The sequence below is a fragment of the Ursus americanus genome, chromosome 8 (assembly GCF_024610735.1).
Source record: "Ursus americanus isolate L20-20 chromosome 8, mUrsAme1.1.p, whole genome shotgun sequence".
Taxonomy (NCBI): Eukaryota; Metazoa; Chordata; class Mammalia; order Carnivora; family Ursidae; genus Ursus; species Ursus americanus.
Window position 1 is genome coordinate 81,816,920 of NC_142134.1, and position 20,265 is coordinate 81,837,184.

A 20,265-nucleotide genomic window follows, 5' to 3' on the forward strand; every position below is an offset into this window, starting at 1 on the left:
CACACTTTCTTCTTATCTTCAACTGTTTGCTCTACTTTCTGCAAGATTTCCTCAACCCTCGCTCCCAGCTCTTCCTCCGAGTCTTCAATCACCATGACCACACTCTTCCGAACGTCCAAGAGCTCCTTGTAGTCTGTAAGTGTTGCTTCTTGATAGCACCCAGTTCTTCTTTCACAGCTATGCTTGTTTCTTCCTGAGGACATTGATGATGGTTTTTCTAAGTCATCTCCCAGCACTGTCCCTGTGTCCCCCTAGGGGCCCTCTTCTGTTTCATCTTGATCTTCCAGGTCACAGGTGTCCCTCAGATGTCTGGTCATCTGGCTGGCTGTTCAGGCTGGACAGTGGGACTCGGGAGTCGGGCTTGTTGACTGTCAGTTTTGCCATGTGGTCAGCTGGCAGGAAGTGGCCCCCGGTATCTCCTGGCTGATCAGAGGCCCTGGAGAAAATCCCTCCGCCATCCTGCCTGGAAGGGAAAGACCCAGTCTCCAGTGTTCTGGACACTGAGGGTGGGGGGCGGGGCAGGTCTGGGGTTGCAGCATGGTGCAAATGTGTGCTGCACACTCTCCTCCTCCTGCCTCATGGCCCAGTCCAGGGACCCTGTGTCCAGCCCACTCCAGCAGAGAAGCCAGCAGTGAGTGCATGGCCTGGTGGAGGGGGGTCTGGAGGCTGTGGGCACTACAGAGAAATCTGGTTCTCTGTCCTTTTCCAGCCAGCCCTGTTTACTTTAGCTCCACCTCACCCACACTTCTAGAAGCCCCTGGGGCCATGAATTCCTGAGCCTTTTAGAGGGAAGTGGAAGGCCCTGGGGTCAGGGGACATGGGAAGCCCTGCCTCTGTCCTGGGGCTACCAAGACTAGAGTTAGTCCCTCCCTCTGAAACCCAACTTCCCCATGCATTGGGGGAGGACTGCATTTTCCCTGGGCTTCTCCCACATGAAGGAACTTTACAACAAAGAAGGAGCTTTCCCAGGCTTCAGCAAACACCTGAGGAGCCCAGCTGATGGCTGGGGACCCGACCTGCTACCCTAAGAATTTCACTGTTTGGGTCTGTCTGTCCACGGCAGTCTGTTTTCAAAAGTCTTTATTAAAAATGACCCCAGGAGCATCTGGGTGGCTCAGTCTGTTAAGCGTCTGTCTCTTGATCTCAGCTTGGGTCTTGATCCTATGTCATGAGTTCAAGCCCTGTGTTGGGCTCTGTGCTGGGCATGGTGCCTACTTAATAAAAAACAAAACAAAAACAAGCAAAAACCCAAAAAACAATATCAAACCCCAATTAGCATTAGGCTTTCACGTTGAACATCTTAACTCACAGGTAACACTTCTGCGGCTCCCCAACACCTGTGTTGGCAGGTGGCAGCGTGGTTATCAGCCAACACCTCAAACATCAGCAGACACCCTCACTGATTGCCAAGAGGAAGGCTCTGTCTGGGAATGAAATACAGACAGTCCCCTGTGTGTGGAGGGTGGCTCCCCAGGGGGAGGAAATTGTTCCCACAGGGAATGGAGGAGCCAAGATCCAAGAGCCACCATAACCACGTTAGCCTGAGGGACCGGCTGGGGGCTCTGGTGGCATCACCTTCAGAGGCGAGGTCACTTTCAGCTTATGGGCACATTACCCCCACCCAAATAGTGTGGCCTCTCTGGGAGCAGGGACCACAGCACATGCTAGCCACGCTGTGGGCACTGGATACAAATGTGTCTGATAAATAAAAAGATTAGACTAGGCATGCCTTCTCTCCATTGAACGGATGCAAACGTTGGGACCAGAGAGAGGATATATTTGTCAAGCATTCCCCCCAGGGCTGCGTTGGCTTCCTGCCCAGCCTGTCCTCAGCTGCCATGTCCCGTACCCACCTACCCCTGGAGCGTGCCAAGGTGCCCAGCCTCCGAGTGCCCCCACCGGGGCTCTCGTTTCTTCTTCCAAACCCTGGGACCCTGGCTGGGAGAGCCCTGCCTTACTGACTCCCTTAGAAAACTCCTGCTGCCCGGGTGGGGAAAGGACATCGAGGGTCCCGAAAGTTGGCTTCTTGGCCCAAAGCAGGGCTATGTAGGCCCCTCTGCTTCCATAAGAAGGCTCAGAACCTTCTTCAATTCTCTCTCTGGGGCCAAAGGTTCTGGAAAAATATCCCAGCACTAAATGTGCCTGGGAAACGGAGCAAGATGGAGAGAAACATGTTTCCAGAGGGCTCTTGGGGATGTCGCATGTTTGGTGGGCAGGAAGGGGCCTGCAGGATGGGACTCAAAGGCTGGCTGGGAGGACGGCAGCCGGAGGGGGCAACCCCATGATCCCCCAGCCGGGGTTGCCTATCACTCTGGCTGAGCGGGACGAAAGTGGCGGAGACCCCCACCCTGCAGGGCCACCGGAGCCTGCCTGGGCTCCAGAGACTGGCAAGGAGTATGGCTGGCCAGACCTTCTCCTGGCTCCCCACCCCCAGCCACCCCTTGAGACCGGGGAGGGGAGGGGGGCTCCCAGCTCAGCCTCAGCAAATGATTTAGTCACTCCTGCATGCCCCATATACTCACTGAGCCCCTAAACGTTCACTCATTCCGCAAAGCTGTGTCGGTTGACGCCTCCCACATGAAGCACCGTGCCAGGTGCTGGGGTGACGGTGAGCAGGCTGGCGAAGGAGGTCCTTTCCCCTCCGCACCCCACCTCCCGCATCCCAGGTGAGGCAGTGCCACCCTCCTCGTGGCGCAGGCCCACGACCTTAGATCCTCCTCGACTTTCTCTCACGCCGCACCCCTGCTCTGCGTGCGTTTCCTAGGACTGCCATGAAACTCGGTGGTTTGAAACAGCACACATGGCATTACCTGACAATTCTGGAGATCAGAAGTCCGACCTCGCCAGGCTAAAATCAAGTTGTCTGCAGGGCTGCATTCCTTCTGCAGGCTCTCGGGGCAGAGCGCCTCTCCCCGCCCTTCCCAGCTCCTGGCCGGTTCTTCGGTTCTTCGGTTCTTCGGTTCTTCGGCCTGCAGCCTCCTCCTGCTGGCTCAAAGCCAAAATGGCAGGGAGGGTCTCTGGGCCTCTCCAGAGCTGCTCCCTCTGCCTGGAAGGCTCTTTCCTCAGAAGTCTGCATTTCTCGTTCCCTCACCCCCTGCAAATCCTTGCTCAAAAGTCTCACTTAATGCTACCACCTGCCTCTGTCCCGGCGCTGCCACCCAGCCCGGCCGGCTAGCAAAGCAGCAAGGACTCCAAGCCAGATCATGCAGCGAGACATCGCACTGGCCTGTCGAGGCCCCAGGTGGTCAGGCTTCCCACTCCTTTCCCCCCCCTTGGTGTAGCCACAACCGAGCTAGTGCACTCAGACCAAAGGCTTCTCCCACGTCTGGCTGGGGTGCGTTCAGTGGTAGATCACAGATCGTGGGAGGAGAGAGAGAAATCGAGGGGAGGGATTATGAGGTGCGTCTCCGGCCGATCTTCCCTGGGGAGAGCCACATCCGCGTGTTCGGCTATTTCCGAGCTACACATCAGGCTCCCTACTGCGAAATACACACACTCTCTCCTTGGTCACTGGCAAGTGCACCCTGCAGCACCCTGGAAGGCTTGGTCTGGGTTCACAGCCTTGGGCTCCCCTGAGTTCTTTGCATGAACAGTAAACACAGAGGGAATGTTGGCCTGGGCATCTGTTCTGAGACCTTCAGCCTCCCCCATATGCACCCCCTCAAGGGGTCCACTCAGCTCACTGCCAAGTTCTGTTGACACACCCCTGGGGCCACACACACCAGCAGCACCATTCACCCTCAGCAGGCCAGAGCTGGAGACAACTCCTGGCAGGGCTGTTTGCCTGGGGAATTCCAGGTCCTGGCCCCCAAAGTGTGGTCTAGTAGTGACGTACAGGCTCCTATGGCCATAGGGACTCCTCCTGTACGGGGAGGACGTGGGCAGAGGAAGGCAGAATGGGGTCCAGGGCGGGAGGATACCTGTAATTGGAAGATGAGGGTCATCACCGTGGGGACCAGTCAACATCAACAAACTCACCCCAGGACCCCAGCCTGGCTAGGAACCCCCTTCCCGCGACCCATGAGCTCCCTCTCCCAAACTTGGACACCGTCTTAGGGAGAGAAGCAGAGGAACGAAGCAGTGTGCAAGGGCACATTTCCTAACGAAGTCTGAACAAACACCTCCTTCAGGGCCACGGAAGCTTCTGGATGTAACCACACTTTAGACCAACAGGACTGAAGTCAAATTCTCCCCCAGCACACAGGCGCTGATGAGAGAGAGCAGGTTGGTGTGTCTACCTCTGCCATGAACTGGGAGCTGAGCAAGGCCGTTGAGCGATGTACAGAGGGCTCTGGGCCAGCAGGGACAGGCTGTGTGCCCCGGAACAGCTGGGAGGAGGCTCAGCAATGAGAACCCCGGGCACCCAGCGTTCAGTTGTGAGTGCTCAGGTGCGGGGTGAGGCTGGGACTTCAGGTCCTGCCTGAGGCTCTGGTCTCCTCCCGCTGGCTGGCCCCTGGAAGCACTGGGCCACATCGCCCCCTTGTGGACACTCACTTAGGGGACCCCCCCCCCCAGCAAGGCTGAGGGTACAGCCTAGCATCCTGGGCCCCAGGGCGCCCTCTTGTGAAGGAGGGAACCGGGTTTAGGGCAGCTCAGGTTCCCAGCCAGGTCTCCTGGATGCCGCGGGAGTGGGGTAGGGGTGCTTTCCTTGGCGTCAGACGTCCATGAGCTTTGGCCAGGAGGTGAGCTGCCCTGAAGTGCCCATGTCCACCAGGAAATGAGTAGGAACCCACCAGATGTGCATTTTGATCAGTCAAGAACCGGTTGTGAGACCTGGGTCAGGGGTCGGTCTTCCAGGCGGGCTAACGGTGGGCCATTGCTGAGCTGTTGGGTACTGTGGCAGAGTGGCCGGGGTCTCTCGGCAGGAGGGTCTTCCGGGGGCCTGCACCTATCCTGAGGGTCCTGTGCAGGCGCTCCTCTGCGCTCAGGGGCTCTGCTCTCCCTGCAGCGAGTCTCCACCGCCCTCAGCCCCACATCCAAGGGGGGAGAGGGCACAGGTCAGACAGGGTCACATGGACAGAGGGGGCCATGGGGACAGAAGCGGTCATCAGGACAGAAGCGAGGGGCCGCCTCCAGCTCAATCCACCAGCGGTTTAGGCTGTGTGGGGCAGGCTGGCACTGCATTGCCTGAACACAGCCTCACCCATTCTGGCCTCAGGTCCTAGACTCTTAAATGGTCCAGAATTTTCTGTCCCTTGCCTGCCTCTCAACAGCAAATGTGATGGTGGCCACAAGCTGGTCAAATACATGCTGAGGGCTTCAGGGAAAACCCGGGCCCCACTGGAGCCCACCTGAGTGTCCACATTGGAACCTCCATCTGTCCCAGTCCCTCTCTTGTCCTCTCCTGTTGCCCCACTCCAGTGGACCCAGCCTCCACCAAGGCTCTTGACCAGGCCTCGCACTCACCCCTGAGACTGTGCCCTTGTTGTTCCCTCCACCTAGAAGGTTCTTTGCCCAGACACCTACACGGCCTTGTCCTTCCTCCTTGTGTCCAGTCACAGGCCACCTGTCTTTCCTGGGCGTTCTGAATGGAAGCCAGGAAGAGTCAGGGTTGGAGCCTGGCTCCTGGTGGGGTCAGAGAAAGCACCTAAAGGAGGAGGGGACACGGAAGGGTAGGTCAAGGTTGGGGGCTCTGACCCCTCCCTCGCCCTGACCGAGCCTCCCACATCGTGCTTGCCCTCGGTGACAGTCTCCCTGCTGAGCTGGACCTCCGGGAGCCTCACAGAGAGCTGTGGAGGGATGGTGAGCGGATGGAAGGAGGCATGGACGCTGGGCCTGGGAGGGGCCGTTGGGCAGCTCAAGACCTCTCCTCCAGTGGCTGAGCCAGTGCAGTCTGTTCTGTGACCACCACAGTGGCCACCTGTGAGCCCCACCTCCTGGGGGCACCATGCCCCTGATCCCACAGTCGTCTGCCAGCACCTCTGATGAGCAAAGCCCCACTCGCTGTGGCAAACAGTATAAGACGAACCGGCAGACAGAGCCAGTATCGCTGATACCCGAGGGTCCTCTTTCAGGATCCTCCCTTGTGAGGTGCGCAGAGGGCACCTGGGATCCAGGGGTGCACGGGGAACTGTGGGTTGAGGAAGAAGAGCCCCCTTGGGAACTGAGCGATGCGGTGGCTCCTGAGCTATGATTGTCAGCAGGGGTTCTGAAAAAGCAAGGATGCATGACACGTCAGGAGGGGGGCTCCCGGGTGAGCAACGGGGTTAGTCCCCGAGCAGGAGTGCGGACGGAGCCGCGGCGGCTTCTGGTGTCTGCTGGCCTCCTTGGAGTGTGCCACTCTATGACTCCGTCTTCCCATGGCCTTCCTCTACATGCGTCTGTGTTTTCCTCCTTCTGCCTCTAATAAGGTCACTTGTCATCCAATTTAGGGCCCACCTGGATAATGCAGGATGATCCCTGCATTTTGAGATTCTTAGATTACAGCTGCAAAGGCTCTTTTCCCAAATAAGGTCCCATTCACCAGTTCTGGGAGAAAGGATTTGGACATGTCTTTCTGGGAGACACCTCGTAACCCACTGCAGGGGGGATCCACTTTGTTGCTCAGAGAATACATCATTTCACAGAGAGCCCAGTCCTTGCCAAGAAATCCACGAAAAAGGGGATCTGCAACCTCAGGGGAGAAGCATTTGCCGGGCACAGGCTGGGGGCAGCTCCCTGGGGCCGCTCAGCTACCCGAGCTTAGTTCTCTCACCTGCTATCCGGGGTGACCCCACATGTGAGGTAGCTGTCAGTTGTGCAAAAAGTGGCAGGAACAAACATTCCAGGCAGAGGGAACAGCAGGTGCAAAGTCCTGAGGCGGGAAAGAACTTGGTATTTTCAGGGGGCTCTCAGGATGGCTGGTCCATAGAAGGACCACGGTGAGTGGGGTGCAGACGTGCATGAGAACAGGCAGGGCATAGGCCCTTGCGGCTGCAGGCTGTGGATCGGGCTTGGCCTTGTTCCAAGGTCTCACTCCCATCTGAAGCTCCCAGGACTTGCTCTTCGGGGACCACGGGGGAGGGGGAGGGGGGCGAGGGATCAGCAGAAGCATGACCTCATCTTGCATGACCTCTGCTGACACCCACTGGCCAGCTTCGTTGTTGAGTGGCAGAGACCTAGTTTTGGCCTACTCTGGTGCAGGTACCCAAAGTCACTTGGCAAAAGGGCACGGCCAGAAGCGGTGGGAGGCTGGGAGCAGCGACCAGTAATACATATTCACTGCGAAAGGCCCTGTCAGGGTTCCCAATATGCCCTCGGGCTCAGGGACTCACTAGAAGGACTCACAGAACTCAGACGAGCTTCTATACTCACAGTTAGGATGTAGAACAGAAAAGGATACGGATTGTAATCGGCAAAGGTGAACGGCACGTGGGCCAGGGACCAGCCAGCCCAGGCACCAGCTCCGTTGTGCCGGCCCAGGGGTGTTTACGGACAGCATTTACACATTCCGGCAACACTGGACCCAGCAATGGTAGAAATGAGGCTGGACGCAAAATTTAAAAGCATGGGTCAGGCTTTATTGGGGTTTACACTTTTATTTATTTATTTTTTTAAGAGAGGGAGGGGGGGTGGGGCAGAGGGAGAGGGAGAATTTAAGCAGTCTCCTCACTGAGCGCAAAGCCCCACTCGGGGCTCATCTCATGACGCTGATTATAACCTGAGCTGAAATCAGGAGTCCGCTGCTCAACCAACAGAGCCCCCCCAGGCGCCCCTATTGGGTTTATGCTTGAGCGTGAGGAAGTCCGCACAAAGGAAAGGATCCTCAGGCTGGCTCTCCGAGGGGAGGTCAGGGAGAGTTTTTAAAGGAACAGGTGGGAAAAGGGTGCTGTGGGAGCATGTAGAGATCGGAATTTATTAGCACCTGTGTGCTTAAAGTCATGCTTTTTCTTCAAGCCGGTGGTGTCTAATAAGCATGTTAAATCTCCACCCCTGTGCGTGATTTTTAGTATTATAATGAGGGAAAAAGTCAGTGAAAGGTCAGTGCTGGGGTCCATCTTGGTGCAAACTGGTTTGGTCCAGTCTTCGCCAGTGTTCGCAGCAAACATCCTCCCTCTGCATTCCTGCAGGATGCTTACTCCACTCACCACTAGAGAGGCACAGAGGGTTAGCTTTTTTTTTTTTCCCCTTATGGAAGTAGCCAGTGAATGCTGGATTTGGGGGTCAGGGATGGCGGACCTGAGTCCAGTCCCTGTTCTGTCTCACTGCCCACCAGGAAGCTCCCCAGCCTCGATGTCACTGTGGAGAACCAGCGTGACTGGCCTTAGTTACCCAGTGTCCAGCCCCTCCAGGAGTCAAGCTGGTACATTGTGTCCCCCCCATCCCCGCCCTGCCAAAAATCCTATCCTTAGTAAGTAAAGAAAGGGTTACGGTAGAGACAGGGAGAGGAGGGGGCCCCCGGCTCAGCTCTGAGACTATTCCGGGCAGGCAGAAGGGCTAAGCCAGAGTGAGGAAGAGATAAGGAAACAGACCACCCGCCTCGGCTGGCGGGGAGTCTTCTCTGGAGCTATAGTGTATCACAGAAAATGACCAAACCTCAAAGAATTAAGTCATTAAGGGTTAGTTATCAATCGTCAAACTAAAACGGCACGAGAATCTCCAGGCCACAAGCTTCCCGGTCAGTTCTCAGGGGAAGACTGCCACTACAAGCCCTCGGTGGCCGCCCCTGGGGACCCCTCTCCCTCTAGAGAGTGTCTCCTTTCCTTTCTGCTCTCACCTTCACGTAATAAACTTTCACTTCACTTCAGCCTTTTGTGTCCGTGAGATTCATTCTTGGACTCGGTGAGACAAGAACCCTGTGATCCTGTACCGTTAGCGTGGGCTACGTGGTGTGGCCTGAGGCCTCTCGGTAAGCAAAGAGATCTTACCAGACAGGACACTGCAAGGGCTTAGAGACCATCTCCCAGGAGTGGGCCAAACGCCCGTTCTTTCTCTGGAGTGTGTGCGGAGTTTGAGCGCCCAAACCTGCATAGCTAATCCTTGATTGCACAAATCCGAACACTGCTGGACTGCAGGGCCAGGAAACCCAATGTCCCTGCATTATCTCCCACTGAGGGGCAGGCTTCGTAGAGCTTTGTTTCAGGTCATGTGAGTAAGGACAGTGGGTGTAGGGCTGGGCATAGGACGTTCTTCTGGCTAGTGTGTGAGGACTGGAGAGGGATGCGTGGCCAATCCACAGAGAGGATAAGAAGGGTGGGCAGTGGCCATGCCACCCCTAGAACCAAGGGGTCTCTCCTCAACCTGGTGCTCTTTCTGCTGCTCCAATGCACCAGGAGCAAGGGCATGATAAAAAAGCACGTTGTAGAAATAATTCTGTGCTAGCGTGGCTGGGAAGGTGTGGAGACGGCTGGAGGCAGAGGGTTTGCCTCTTCCTCCGTTTGCTGTGGCAGGTACAACAGGACCAAACAACCTTCTCAGGTGCTGTGATGGGCTCATAGCCCAGACTCCTGACGGCCACTCTCTGTCCCGGTCTGACTCCGTGTTCCACCTCTTCCCTCTTCCAAAGGCAGTCTCTGGAACCTTCCTTTGTGTGTTGAGCACCTTACGAGAAAGTAGAAATTATCTTTGTGCTACTTAGTAGCATCCCCACTTTTATAGACTGACTTGCATCCCCAAAACTCGTATGTTGAAGTCCTACCGCCTGAATGGGTCTGTATTTGGAGATATCACCTTTAAGGAGGTAATTCAGGTTAAATGAGGTCATTAGGGTGGGGTCCTGATCTAAGAGGACTTGGTGTCCTTGTAAGAAGAAGACAGCAGGGATGTGTATACACAGAGAAAAGGCCATGTGAGGACTCACGGGGAAGGGGGGATCTGTGCCAGCCCAGGAGAAAGCAGACTGGCTGGCACCTAGAATTCCAACTTCCAGAAGTGGGAGAAATAAAGTCTGATGTTTAAGCTCCCCACCCACCCCCCAGTCTGTGGCATTTTGTTAATGCGAGCCTGAGCTAAGACACTCACCTTCCTCTAAGTAGGAACTTTACATTAGGAACATGTTGGGAAGGGATGGGCTTGGGTTTGGGGAGGAGGGGGGAACATGGCAGCAGGTGTGTGCAAATGTGGTGGCTTAAGCCCCACCAGCAGCCAACCAGATCGGCCACCGTTGGGTGGGTGTGCTTGGCCCGCGGAGAGGCCCGCAGCCCCTCCCCATACTGCTTCTTGGCACAGGTGCTGCCAGAGGCTGATCTGGCCACACTCCGGCCAGGGAGTTGGTCCCTGGAACTCTCCCTGGGCACAGTTCCCTCTGCTTGGGGCTCACTCCTTTCTGTGCCTTACGTTGCTGCTGAAACTCGCCTCCGTCTGGCTGTCCTCCTGTTTCTCCTTCTTTGCTCTTTACTTATTTCCTTACACATCCCTCCCCCTTTCCTGTACAAAGTTTCCTTACTTTGCAGCCAGTCTGCCTGCCTTCCTTCCTTCTTCCTTTTTTTTTGAAAGAGCGTCTGTCTGCACCATCAGAGCATTTGCCCACGAATCCCCAGTGCCTGACTCGGTACCTGGATTTTCATTGAAGGCACTGGCATGTTGTTAATAACACTATGAAGGATGTTAACCTAAGAATCCTTACAACACCCTGTAAGACACCTGTTATGGGAAGTCTGCCATCCCTCATCCGTAATTCTGAGATCCTGGAAGCTCGGAAACTCAAAATGTTTTCCTTAAAGTTGGTGAGAAATCTGACTTGAAAGCTGTAAGTCTTTTGCTTGTCTTTATTTATCTCAGTCTGAATAGTCATCTGTCTTTGGAGAAATTCTAATGTATCTGGTTTTGGGTGCTGTCCCATGCCTCAGTGGGCACATCATAATATACTACATGTTAGTTTCCTACTTCCGTACATCGGACTACGCACACCTTAGCTGGCAGTGTAACATGATACACTTGGACTACATACCGCTTCTGTGGGTCAGGGATTCAGAAGCAGCTGCATTGCGTGCTTGCGGCTCAGCGTGTCCCCCGAGGTCACAGGGAAGATGTTGGCTGGGACTGCATCACCTGAAGGCTTGACTGGGCTGGAGGGTGCAGTGCGCAAGCTGACACTGGCTATCGGCACAAAGCTTTAGCTTCTCTCCGCAGGGCTGCTTGATGGCCTCATGATACAGTGAGTGGCTTCCCCCAGAGCTGCTGATCCAGGAAAGAGCAAGGCAGCAGCCACAACGTCTTTCCACGTCACTGCAGAAATCGCACTCCACCCTGTCTGTAATATCCTATTGGTTACAATGGTATCAAGGGGGGAAATCACTACAGTGGGATCCCAGGAGCTGGGGGACCCGTTCTGGAGGCTGGCTATCCCAATGACATGTCCCTACATAAAATCCAAAGATCCTGATTTCCAAAATACATGGGACTCCAAGACTGTTGGATGAGAGACTGGAATGCCCATTCCACAGCTGAGAACCAGGTTCAAGGGCGCTTGTGGGACCTGCCCCAAGCTATACCTATAGCAATAAAATGAGGACTCATCCCACCTCTAACAGCTGTGGGGCTGGAGCTGTTCCTGTATCCACCACTGCCTCAGCCAAACAGAGTGTTCCACCCATAGCCATAGCCACAGCGATTGTGGGCTTACACTTCATCTTCTAGCCCCCACAACACCCCCAACCAGGTAGGGAGGGTACTGGCTCTGACCTTCCCTCTGCAGAGGAGGAAGTGTGAGCTGGCTTTGCTCATACACTTGTGTGATTTACAAGTCTGCGAGGGTTTTCCCTGGGCCCAGCCCTAGCTTGGCAATGGACTACATAAAGGGGAAAACCAGATGGGGACAGGGCGGAAGACGCGGCGGCCGTGAGGGAGGGAACCTTTGAAACAGCGCAGGTGCGCTCGCGCGTCCTCGTCATCGTGGGGGAAAGCTCAGGCTTTGAAAAGGAAACAGCGCGGAGCCAGAGAAACGCTGGGAGTTGGAGGAAGGAAAGGGATGAAGTGAGGGTAGGACAGGGCAGCTCCCTCCTGCTCCCTGCTCCAAGGATACCTTAGCGAGGGGCACGCGGGGGGCCGGCGCCCTGCTCTGGGTCACTACCATGCAGCTGCGGGGGTAGAGCATCCCCCCGGGCTCAGCTCTTGGAACGTTGCCCTGTTCCTGTTGCTGTGTGTGGCCGACCCGGCCTGAGCCCGGGGATGTGGACCCACGCACAGGTCCAACACTCGAGGTCGCCCTTGACCCCTTCTTCCCCTCCCATCCGCAGCTGCATCAGAGGCGGCTCACCCTCCCTCCCTCTCTCCGAAAACTCCCCCGACGCCGGGAGGGGGCGGGGGGGAAGGGGGCGGGACTGCTGGGACGAGCCCGCCACTCCGGGACTGCCGGGCCACCAGCCGGGGCCTGGAGAAGGGGCGGGCTGTCGCAGGGTGTGCGACAGCCTTTCTGCGGGCCAGGGGCAACGCCGGTCGCCGTGGGCGGGGCCGGGCTGTGGGCGGAGGGGGAAGGGACGGGGCGGGGCGGTCGACAGGAGGCGGGGCCGGGCTGTCGTAGGGTCTGGAACGGCCTTTCCGCGGGTCAGGGGCCAAGCTGGTCGCCTGGGCGGGGCCGAGCTAGGGACGGAGGGGGCGGGGCCAGGCAGATCGCCGTGGGCGGGGCAGCGCTGCCCGAGGGTCTGGGACGGCCTTTCCGCGGGTCAGGGGCCGCGCCGGTTGCCGTGGGCGGGGCCGGGCTCTCGGCGGTGGGCGGGGCGCGCCGGGAAAAGTTCCGGGAAGGTGCGCAGCCCGCCCAGACCGGGCGCGGAAGTTGGCGGCGCCCGCGCGCTCGCCGGTCGGGGCCCGCGGCCATGTCCTCAGGGGGCACCGGGTCCGGCGGGCAGGAGGGGGCCGCGCGCGCGGCAGCGGCTCTCTGCGGCCTGTACCACGAGGCCGGGCAGCGGCTGAGGCGCCTTCAGGACCAGCTGGCCGCCCGAGACGCCCTCATAGAGCGCCTCCGCGCCCGCCTGGCCGCGCTCGAGGGGGACGCGGCGCCCTCGCTCGTGGACGCGCTGCTGGAGCAGGTGGCGCGCTTCCGGGAGCAGCTCCGGCAGCGGGAGGGCGGCGCCGGCGAGGCGGCGCTGCGCCAGGTGCGTCCGCGGTGGGCGAGGGTCTCGCTCGCTTGGCTCGCGGCGGCTTCTGAGGCGCGTGAGTCCGCGCTGGGGCTGAGGGTTTGTGCCGCGCTGGGCTCCGAGAGTTTGAGAGTTGCGCTCCGGTGTTGGGTGTGAGGACAGTGCGGGGGTGGGTTCCGACTTGCGAGGGGTGCCTGCGTCCGTGTTGAGTGCGGAGGGCGGTGTTGTGTCTGCCTGTCGGTTCGGAGGGCGCGCGTGGACGCTGTTAACCTTAAGAATAACACTGCCAGTCGTTTCCCCATCAAAAATCGGTTTATTCGGGAATAGTAGAGAATTGCGGTCTGGGACACACTAACGGGTGAGGCCACCGGACAAAGGAGGGGAGGCTCTTTTACAGAGGAGGGGCGTTGGGAGGGCTGTGGCAGAGGGGTAGCGGAGGAGTGCGGGCGTGCAGGGCCCCTCCGCTGCTGCTGGATTTGCGGCCGAGGAGGGGGGCTCCTCCTGGCCCTGTCCGGACTCCATTCTGAACAACGTTTCCTCTCTGAGTTTTCGCAGTGCGGGTCTGACAGGTGTGCTCCCGTGTTGGATCGAGGGTTGTGCATTCTTGTTGGCTGTTCAGGGTGGGTGCGTGCCTGTGTTGCGTTTGGGGGAGCCGTGTGGTCCGTCCCGAGCTGCGTGTGCGTGGGTTGCCTTCAGAACGCCTGCTCCGGCGGCGGGTGCTGAAGGCTGTGTGTTCGTGTTGGCTCTGAGGCGTGCGTGCACTCGCGTGGCGGATCTGAGGGGCGTGTGTCCGGGTTGGCTCTGGGGGTTTGTGCCCGTTCTGGGTTCTGAGAGGTATTTGTGCCCTGTTGGTTCTGAAGGTTGTTCTGTATGAGGGGCGTTTGTTCCGCTTGGTTCTGAGGATCGTATGTATGTGTTATGTTCTGAGGGGTGTGCTCCGTGTTGTGTCAAGGACTGTGTGTCCATTTATATCTGAAGGCTGTGTTAGGTTTAATGGTTGTGAGACACTGTTGGTTCTGAGCGGTGTGTATGCAAACGTGTTGGGCATAAGGGTTGTGTGTGTGTTGGTTCTGAGATGTGTAAGCCCCCGTTGGGTTTTGAGGAGTGTGTGTGCCTGTTTTGGCCTGAAGGTTGTGTGTTCATGTTGATTCTGAGGGTGTGTGAGTGTGTTAGATTCTGAGCAATGTATCTTGTGTTGGGTCAAAGGGTGTGTGCTCATGTTGAGGGTTGTGGGTCCTTGTTGGTCTGAAGGTGTGTATATGTTCCCATGTTGGGTCTGAAGCATCTGATGCTCTTACTGGGTTCTGCGGGTGTGTGTGTGTGTGTGTGTGCCTGGGTTTCGTCTGAGAGGTGTTTGTGTGGGGGGGGGTTCTGAGGGGTGTGCTCCTCTGTTGGGTCTGAGGGCTGTGTGCCTGTTTCAGTCTGAGGGTTATGAATCCATGTTGGTTGGGGGGGTGTGCTCCTGTGTTGGGTCTGAGGGGGTATGTGTTTGTGTTGATTCTGAGGGGCGTACTCCCATATTGAGTGTGAGGGTTGAGTGTCTGTGTTGTTCTGAGTGGTGTGTCTGTGTTGGGTCTGAGGGTTGGGTTCCATTTGGTTTTAAAGGGCTTGTCTGTCTTTGTTGCTTTTTTTTTTTTTTAAGATTTTATTTATTTATTTGACAGAGAGAGAGACAACCAGCGAGAGAGGGAACACAAGCAGGGGGAGTGGGAGAGGAAGAAGCAGGCTCCCAGTGGAGCAGGGAGCCCGATGTGGGGCTCGATCCCAGGACCCTGGGATCACGCCCAAGCCGAAGGCAGACGCTTAACGACTGAGCCACGCAGGCGCCCCAGTCCTTGTTGCTTCTGATAGCTGTGTCTGTCCGTGTTGGATCTGAGGGTGTGTGTTTGTGTTAATTCTGAGTGGTGTGCTGTCATCCTGGGTTTGAGGGGTGTGTGCATGTGTTAGGTTTTGAAGGATGTGCTCCCAAGCTGGATGAGAGTGTCATGTGTCTGTGTTGGTTCTGAGGAGTGTGTGTGCTTCTTTTGGGTTCTGTGGAGTTTGTGTGCCTGTGTCAGGTCGAAGGGTTGTGTGCCCGTGTTGGTTCTACAGGTGTGTGTTTGTGTTGATTTGAGAGGTAATGTACCTGTTTTAGGTTCTAAGGGGGTGTGTCTTGGGATTAGGTTCTGCGGAGTCTGCTCTTGTGTGCCCATTGTGGGTTGTGAAGGGTGTATGTGCCCATGCTGATTCTGAGCAGTGTGTGCCTGCATAGGTTGTAAGGGGATGTGTTTATGTTGGGTTCTGAGGGGTGTATGCACCTCAGTGGCTTCTCAGCAGTGTGTGTGTGTCCATTTTAGGTCTGAGGTGTTTGTGTTAGTGTCAGTTCTGAGGTGTGTATGTGTGCATGTTGGCTTTAGAGTGTTGTGCTCCCATGTTTGTTGTGAGGGGTATGTATGCCCATATTGGGTCTGAGAGTTCTGTGTCTGTGTTGGTTCTGAGTAGTGTGTGTGCCCATCTGGGTCAGAGGGTTGTGTGTCTATGTTGGTTCTAAAGGGGTGTGTTTTCCTGTGCTATGCCTGTGTTGGGTCCAGTGGTTGTATATCCATGTTTTTTTCTGAGGGGTGTGTGTGCCAGTGTTGCGTTCTAAGGGTTATGTGTCCATGTTGGTTTCTGAGAGGTGTTCTGTCTGTCTGTGTTGGGTCTGAGGTTTGTATGTTGAATGTTGGTTTTGAAGGGTGTGCTCCCATATTGAGTGAGGGTTGTTGTCCCTGTTGGTTTTAAGGTATGTTTGTGCTCCTGTGTTGGGTCTAAGGGGTGTGTGTCCCTGTTTTGGGTTCTGAGATGTGTGTTTCCCATGTAGGGTTTGAGGTGTATGTGCCTGTGTTGTGTCTGAGGGGTGTTATGTATTGAGGGGTGTGAATAGGTGTTCATTTGGAAGGGGTGTGTGTTCCCACTTTGAATTGAGGGTGTGTGCTCTGTGTTCAGTTCTTTTTTTTTTTTTTTAAGATTTTATTTATTTACTTGACAGAGAGAGAGAGACAGCCAGCGAGACAGGGAACACGAGCAGGGGAAGTGGGAGAGGAAGAAGCAGGCTCCCAGCGGAGGAGCCTGATGCGGGGCTCGATCCCAGAACGCTGGGATCACGCCCTGAGCCAAAGGCAGACGCCCAACGACTGAGCCACCCAGGCGCCCTGTTCTGTGTTCAGTTCTGAGTGGCCTGTATGCCTGTGTTGTTTCTGCTTGTATTGGGATGAGGGGTGAGTGTTCTTGTTCGTTATGAAGTTTCGTGTATTAGGTTTTGAGGAGGAGCTCCTGTGTTGGTTCTAAGGAAAGTTCATCTGCCTGTGGTAGATTCTAGGAGGTATGTGTGCGTTTGTGTTCTGAAGTGTCTGTGTACTCTTACTAGGTGTAAGGTATGTGTGTCCATGTTGGTTGAGAGGGGTGTGTGTCTGTGTGTGTCTATGTTGGATCTGAGGGCTCTCTGCCTGTTTGGAGTTCTGATGGGTATGTATTTGGGTTCTAAGAGGTCTGCCCCCTTGTTGGGTGTGAGGTTTGCATGTGACTGTATTATTCTGGGCCACGTGAACCCTGGTTATGTTCTGAGGTGACTTTCAGCTCCAGTCGTAAATGAGTCTTTCATTAGTAGCAGCTCTCTTCTGCTGGGAGCAATGACAGTGCTGCAGTGCCTGCGAGTGTGGGATAACAGACAAATCTACTTTCCCTCCTTCTCGTCCCTGTCATTGATGTTATGTCTGTCTTCGTGAAGAACCATGAACGCTTAGACCAGGGGCGAGAGTAACGGTATTTGTCCGTAACAGCTGTTTGAAGTGCCGCACACATTTGGGTGAGCTCTAGTGCCCTGTTTGGGCCATAGCTATTATCCGGGTTGTCCCGGGAAAGAAACTAGGTCTGCAAAGAGAGTAGCTACAGAAGACAATGATCGCGTCTAGGCTTGGGCCTGCAGCCGGATTTTTGAGTGAAAAGGAGACATGTACCCCCCTTTATTTTTATTATAAAAGTAATTTTGAATATCTGAAAAACAGAGGAAAGAATAAAGAATAAAGAACAAAATAACAGCCACCGTAATCCCACAATGTGGGGATAACCAGTGTTCATTTCTCGGCATGCCTCCTCCCTGTTTTTCCTTTACACACAGGGTATGTACACACTGGCGTGCTTGAGTTCATGCTGTCTGTAGATCTGCATATCACATTGCCAGTATTTTCTTATCTGCCTCATTTTAGATGCTTCTAGAAGCCAGATGTCTCCCTTACTGCAGCACTTTCTCTCATCTGGGGGAGGTGGTTCATAACTCATCAGGGCAGAAGGAAGATTTAGAAGGCACCTGGTCTGCACCACTGATCTTTGTGTCATGGACACAACAGATGAGTGCAGAGCGGGGACCGGAGCGCATCATACTCACCACCAACTTAGACCCGCAAGTAGCAGGACTCTACTTGTAGTCTGGTGGCCATTGGCGTTCAGCCCACATGTTCAGTCCTGGCATCCTGTGGCCCAACATCCCCTAACCAGGACCCAGACAAGCAGATCTGTAGTCCTAGATCTATATGGTCCTTTACCCCTGACATACAGGTTTTGTTTTAGGATTTTTAAATATTTAAGGAGCATTTTAACAATCTGGTATCTTATGAGATTACGTGTTTGTGTCTTACTCCTTCATCTATCTGGGTCTTTCACAGAACCTGTGGAGGAATGGAGAGGTTTCACGCTGTGCAGAGTGAAAAGAATGAGAAGAATTGATCAATAGTTTGGTCTCCTCACTGGCCATGTCAGCCCGCCCATTAGGAGCAGCAACCCTGGGTTGGTAGAGACTGGGGGCTCCCAGAGAGGATCCTGAGGCTGTAGTCTGAGGTGTGCAGGGACTGCCAGGTGACCTCTGCATCTGTGGCTGAGCTGTAGCTAGCATGTGATGGGGCCAGATCAGTCTTGAGAATTCTGGTTCTTTTTGCCACCACAGTAAGACTCGAGACTTTACCTTGTTTGTAACACAAGGCTTCTGTATATTTGTAGCTTTACAAAGCTCTTCCAGTTAAGACTTTCTGGGATAATGGTGTCAGTTCACTATGTGGCCCATGACTGCTCAACCCATCTCATCACCACCTAGGTACTAGCCTCATGGGCCCTGCCTGGTCCTGACATATCAGCTTCCTTTCCCTTCCGGCTTTTTCTTTCTCTGTTCTGCCGTGCTTTCTATTGAATGGAACAGCATACAGCCTTTACAATGGGCTGTGTTAGCTTTGTGTTCTGTTTGTTTTTAACCATTTATCTTCATACCTTTTTTGATCTTGTAAAACTGAAACATTATACCCATTAAGTAGTAACTCCCCATCTCCCTGCCCCCCACCCTCCACCCTTGGCAAATATCATTCTCCCTTTTGTCTCTGTGATTTGACTACTCTAGGGACCTCACAGAAGTGGAAGCATACAGTATTTATCTTTTTGTGACTGGCTTATTTCACTTAGCCTAATGTCCTGCAAGTTTTTCCGTGTTGTATCATGAGCCAGAAATTCCTTCTTTTTAAGGCTGAACAATACTCCGCAGTACCTGTGTACCACAGCTTGCTTATCCATTCATTTGTTGATAGGCACCTGGGTTGCTTTCATGTTTCAGCTTTTATGAATAACACTGCCCTTATGAATATGTGTGTACAAATTTATCTTTGAGACCCTGCTTTCAGTTCTTTTGGGTATGTACCAGAGGTGGAATTGCTAGGTCATAGGGTAACTCTGTGTAATTTTTGAGGAACCACCATACTGTTTTTCCACAGTGGCTGCACCATTTTACATTTCACCAGCAGTGCACAGGGTTGCAATTTCTCCATGTTCTCACAACATTAGTTATTCTTTTTTTTTTTAATAGCCATCCTGATGGGTTTGTGGTGATTTAATATAAAATGATTGTAGCTTTGGGGCGCCTGGGTGGCACAGCAGTTAAGCGTCTGCCTTCGGCTCAGGGCGTGATCCCGGCGTTCTGGGATCGAGCCCCACATCAGGCTCTTCCGCTGGGAGCCTGCTTCTTCCTCTCCCACTCCCCCTGCTTGTGTTCCCTCTCTCGCTGGCTGTCTCTATCTCTGTCAATTAAATAAATAAAATCTTTAAAAAAAAATGATTGTAGCTTTGATTTGCAATTTCCCAATGATTAGTGATGTTGAGCATTCTTTCACGTGCTTATTGGTCATTTGTATATCTTCTTTGAAGAAACATCAAATCCTTTGCCCATTTCTGAATTGGTTATTTTGTTGTTGAGTTTTAGGAATACTCTACAGGCATACCTCAGTTTTTTGCACTTCTCAGATCTTGCGTTTTTTATAAATTGAAAGTTTGACAGGGGGCCTGCTTGGTGCGGTAGGTGGAGTGTGTGACTCTTGATTTTGGGGTTGTGGGTTTGGGCCCTGCATTATGTAGAGATTATTAAGAAAGACACAGAGAGAGAGAGAGAGAGAGAGAGAGAGAGAGAAAGAAAGAAAGAAAGAAAGAAAGAAAGAAAGAAAAAAAGAGGAAGGGAGGGAAGGAAAGGAAGAAGGGAAGGAAGGAAGGGAAGGTGAAGGAAGGGAAGGAAAGGAAGGAAGGAAGAGAAGAAAGGAAGAAAGTAAGTTTGTAACAACCCTGCATCAAGTAAGTCTCCTGGCACCATTTTTCTAACAGCGTTTGCTCACTTCATGTCTCTGCGTCATAATTTGGTAATTCCTGTAATATTTCAAAATTTTTCATTATGATTATGTTTGTTATGGTGATGTGTGATCAGTGATCTTTGATGTTACTATTGTACTTGTTTTAGGGCACCATGAACTGTGCCCATAAAAGACAGCAGACTTAATCAGTATGTGTGTTTTCTGACTGTTCCACTGACGAGCCATTCCTCCATCTCTCTCCCTCTCCTCCCTGTTCCCTGAAACACAACAATATGGAGATTAGGCCAATTGATAACCCGGTAATGGCCTCTAAGTGCTCAAGTGAAAGGAAGAGTCACACATATCTCACTTGAAATCAAACGCTAGAAATGATAAAGCTTAGTGAGGAAGGCATGTCTAAAGCCGAGATGGGCCAAAAGGTAGGCCTCTTGTGCCAAAAGGCCACGTCGCAAACGCCAAGGAAAAGTTCTCGAAGAAAGTTAAGAGCGCTACTCGTACTCCTGCGAACGCATGAATGATAAGAAAGCAAAACGGCCTGATTGCTGATAGGGAGAAAATGGTGGTGGTCTGGGTAGGAGACCAAACCAGCCCCAGTGTTCCCTTAAAGCCAAGCCTCATCCAGAGCAAGGCCCCGACTCTCT

At 54.2% G+C, this 20,265-nt stretch overlaps 1 protein-coding gene across 1 annotated transcript in view; it reads left to right on the plus strand.

Annotated features, from left to right (window-relative positions):
* The first annotated feature begins 12,573 nt into the window (after nt 1-12,573).
* The window catches only part of TNIP2 (TNFAIP3 interacting protein 2), a 39,019-nt gene continuing 31,327 nt past the window's right edge, over nt 12,574-20,265 (plus strand). The window contains exon 1 of the mRNA XM_045774763.2: nt 12,574-13,010. Coding sequence (XP_045630719.2) covers nt 12,732-13,010 — 279 coding nt within the window. The 5' untranslated portion in view covers nt 12,574-12,731. The remainder of the gene's footprint in view (nt 13,011-20,265) is intronic.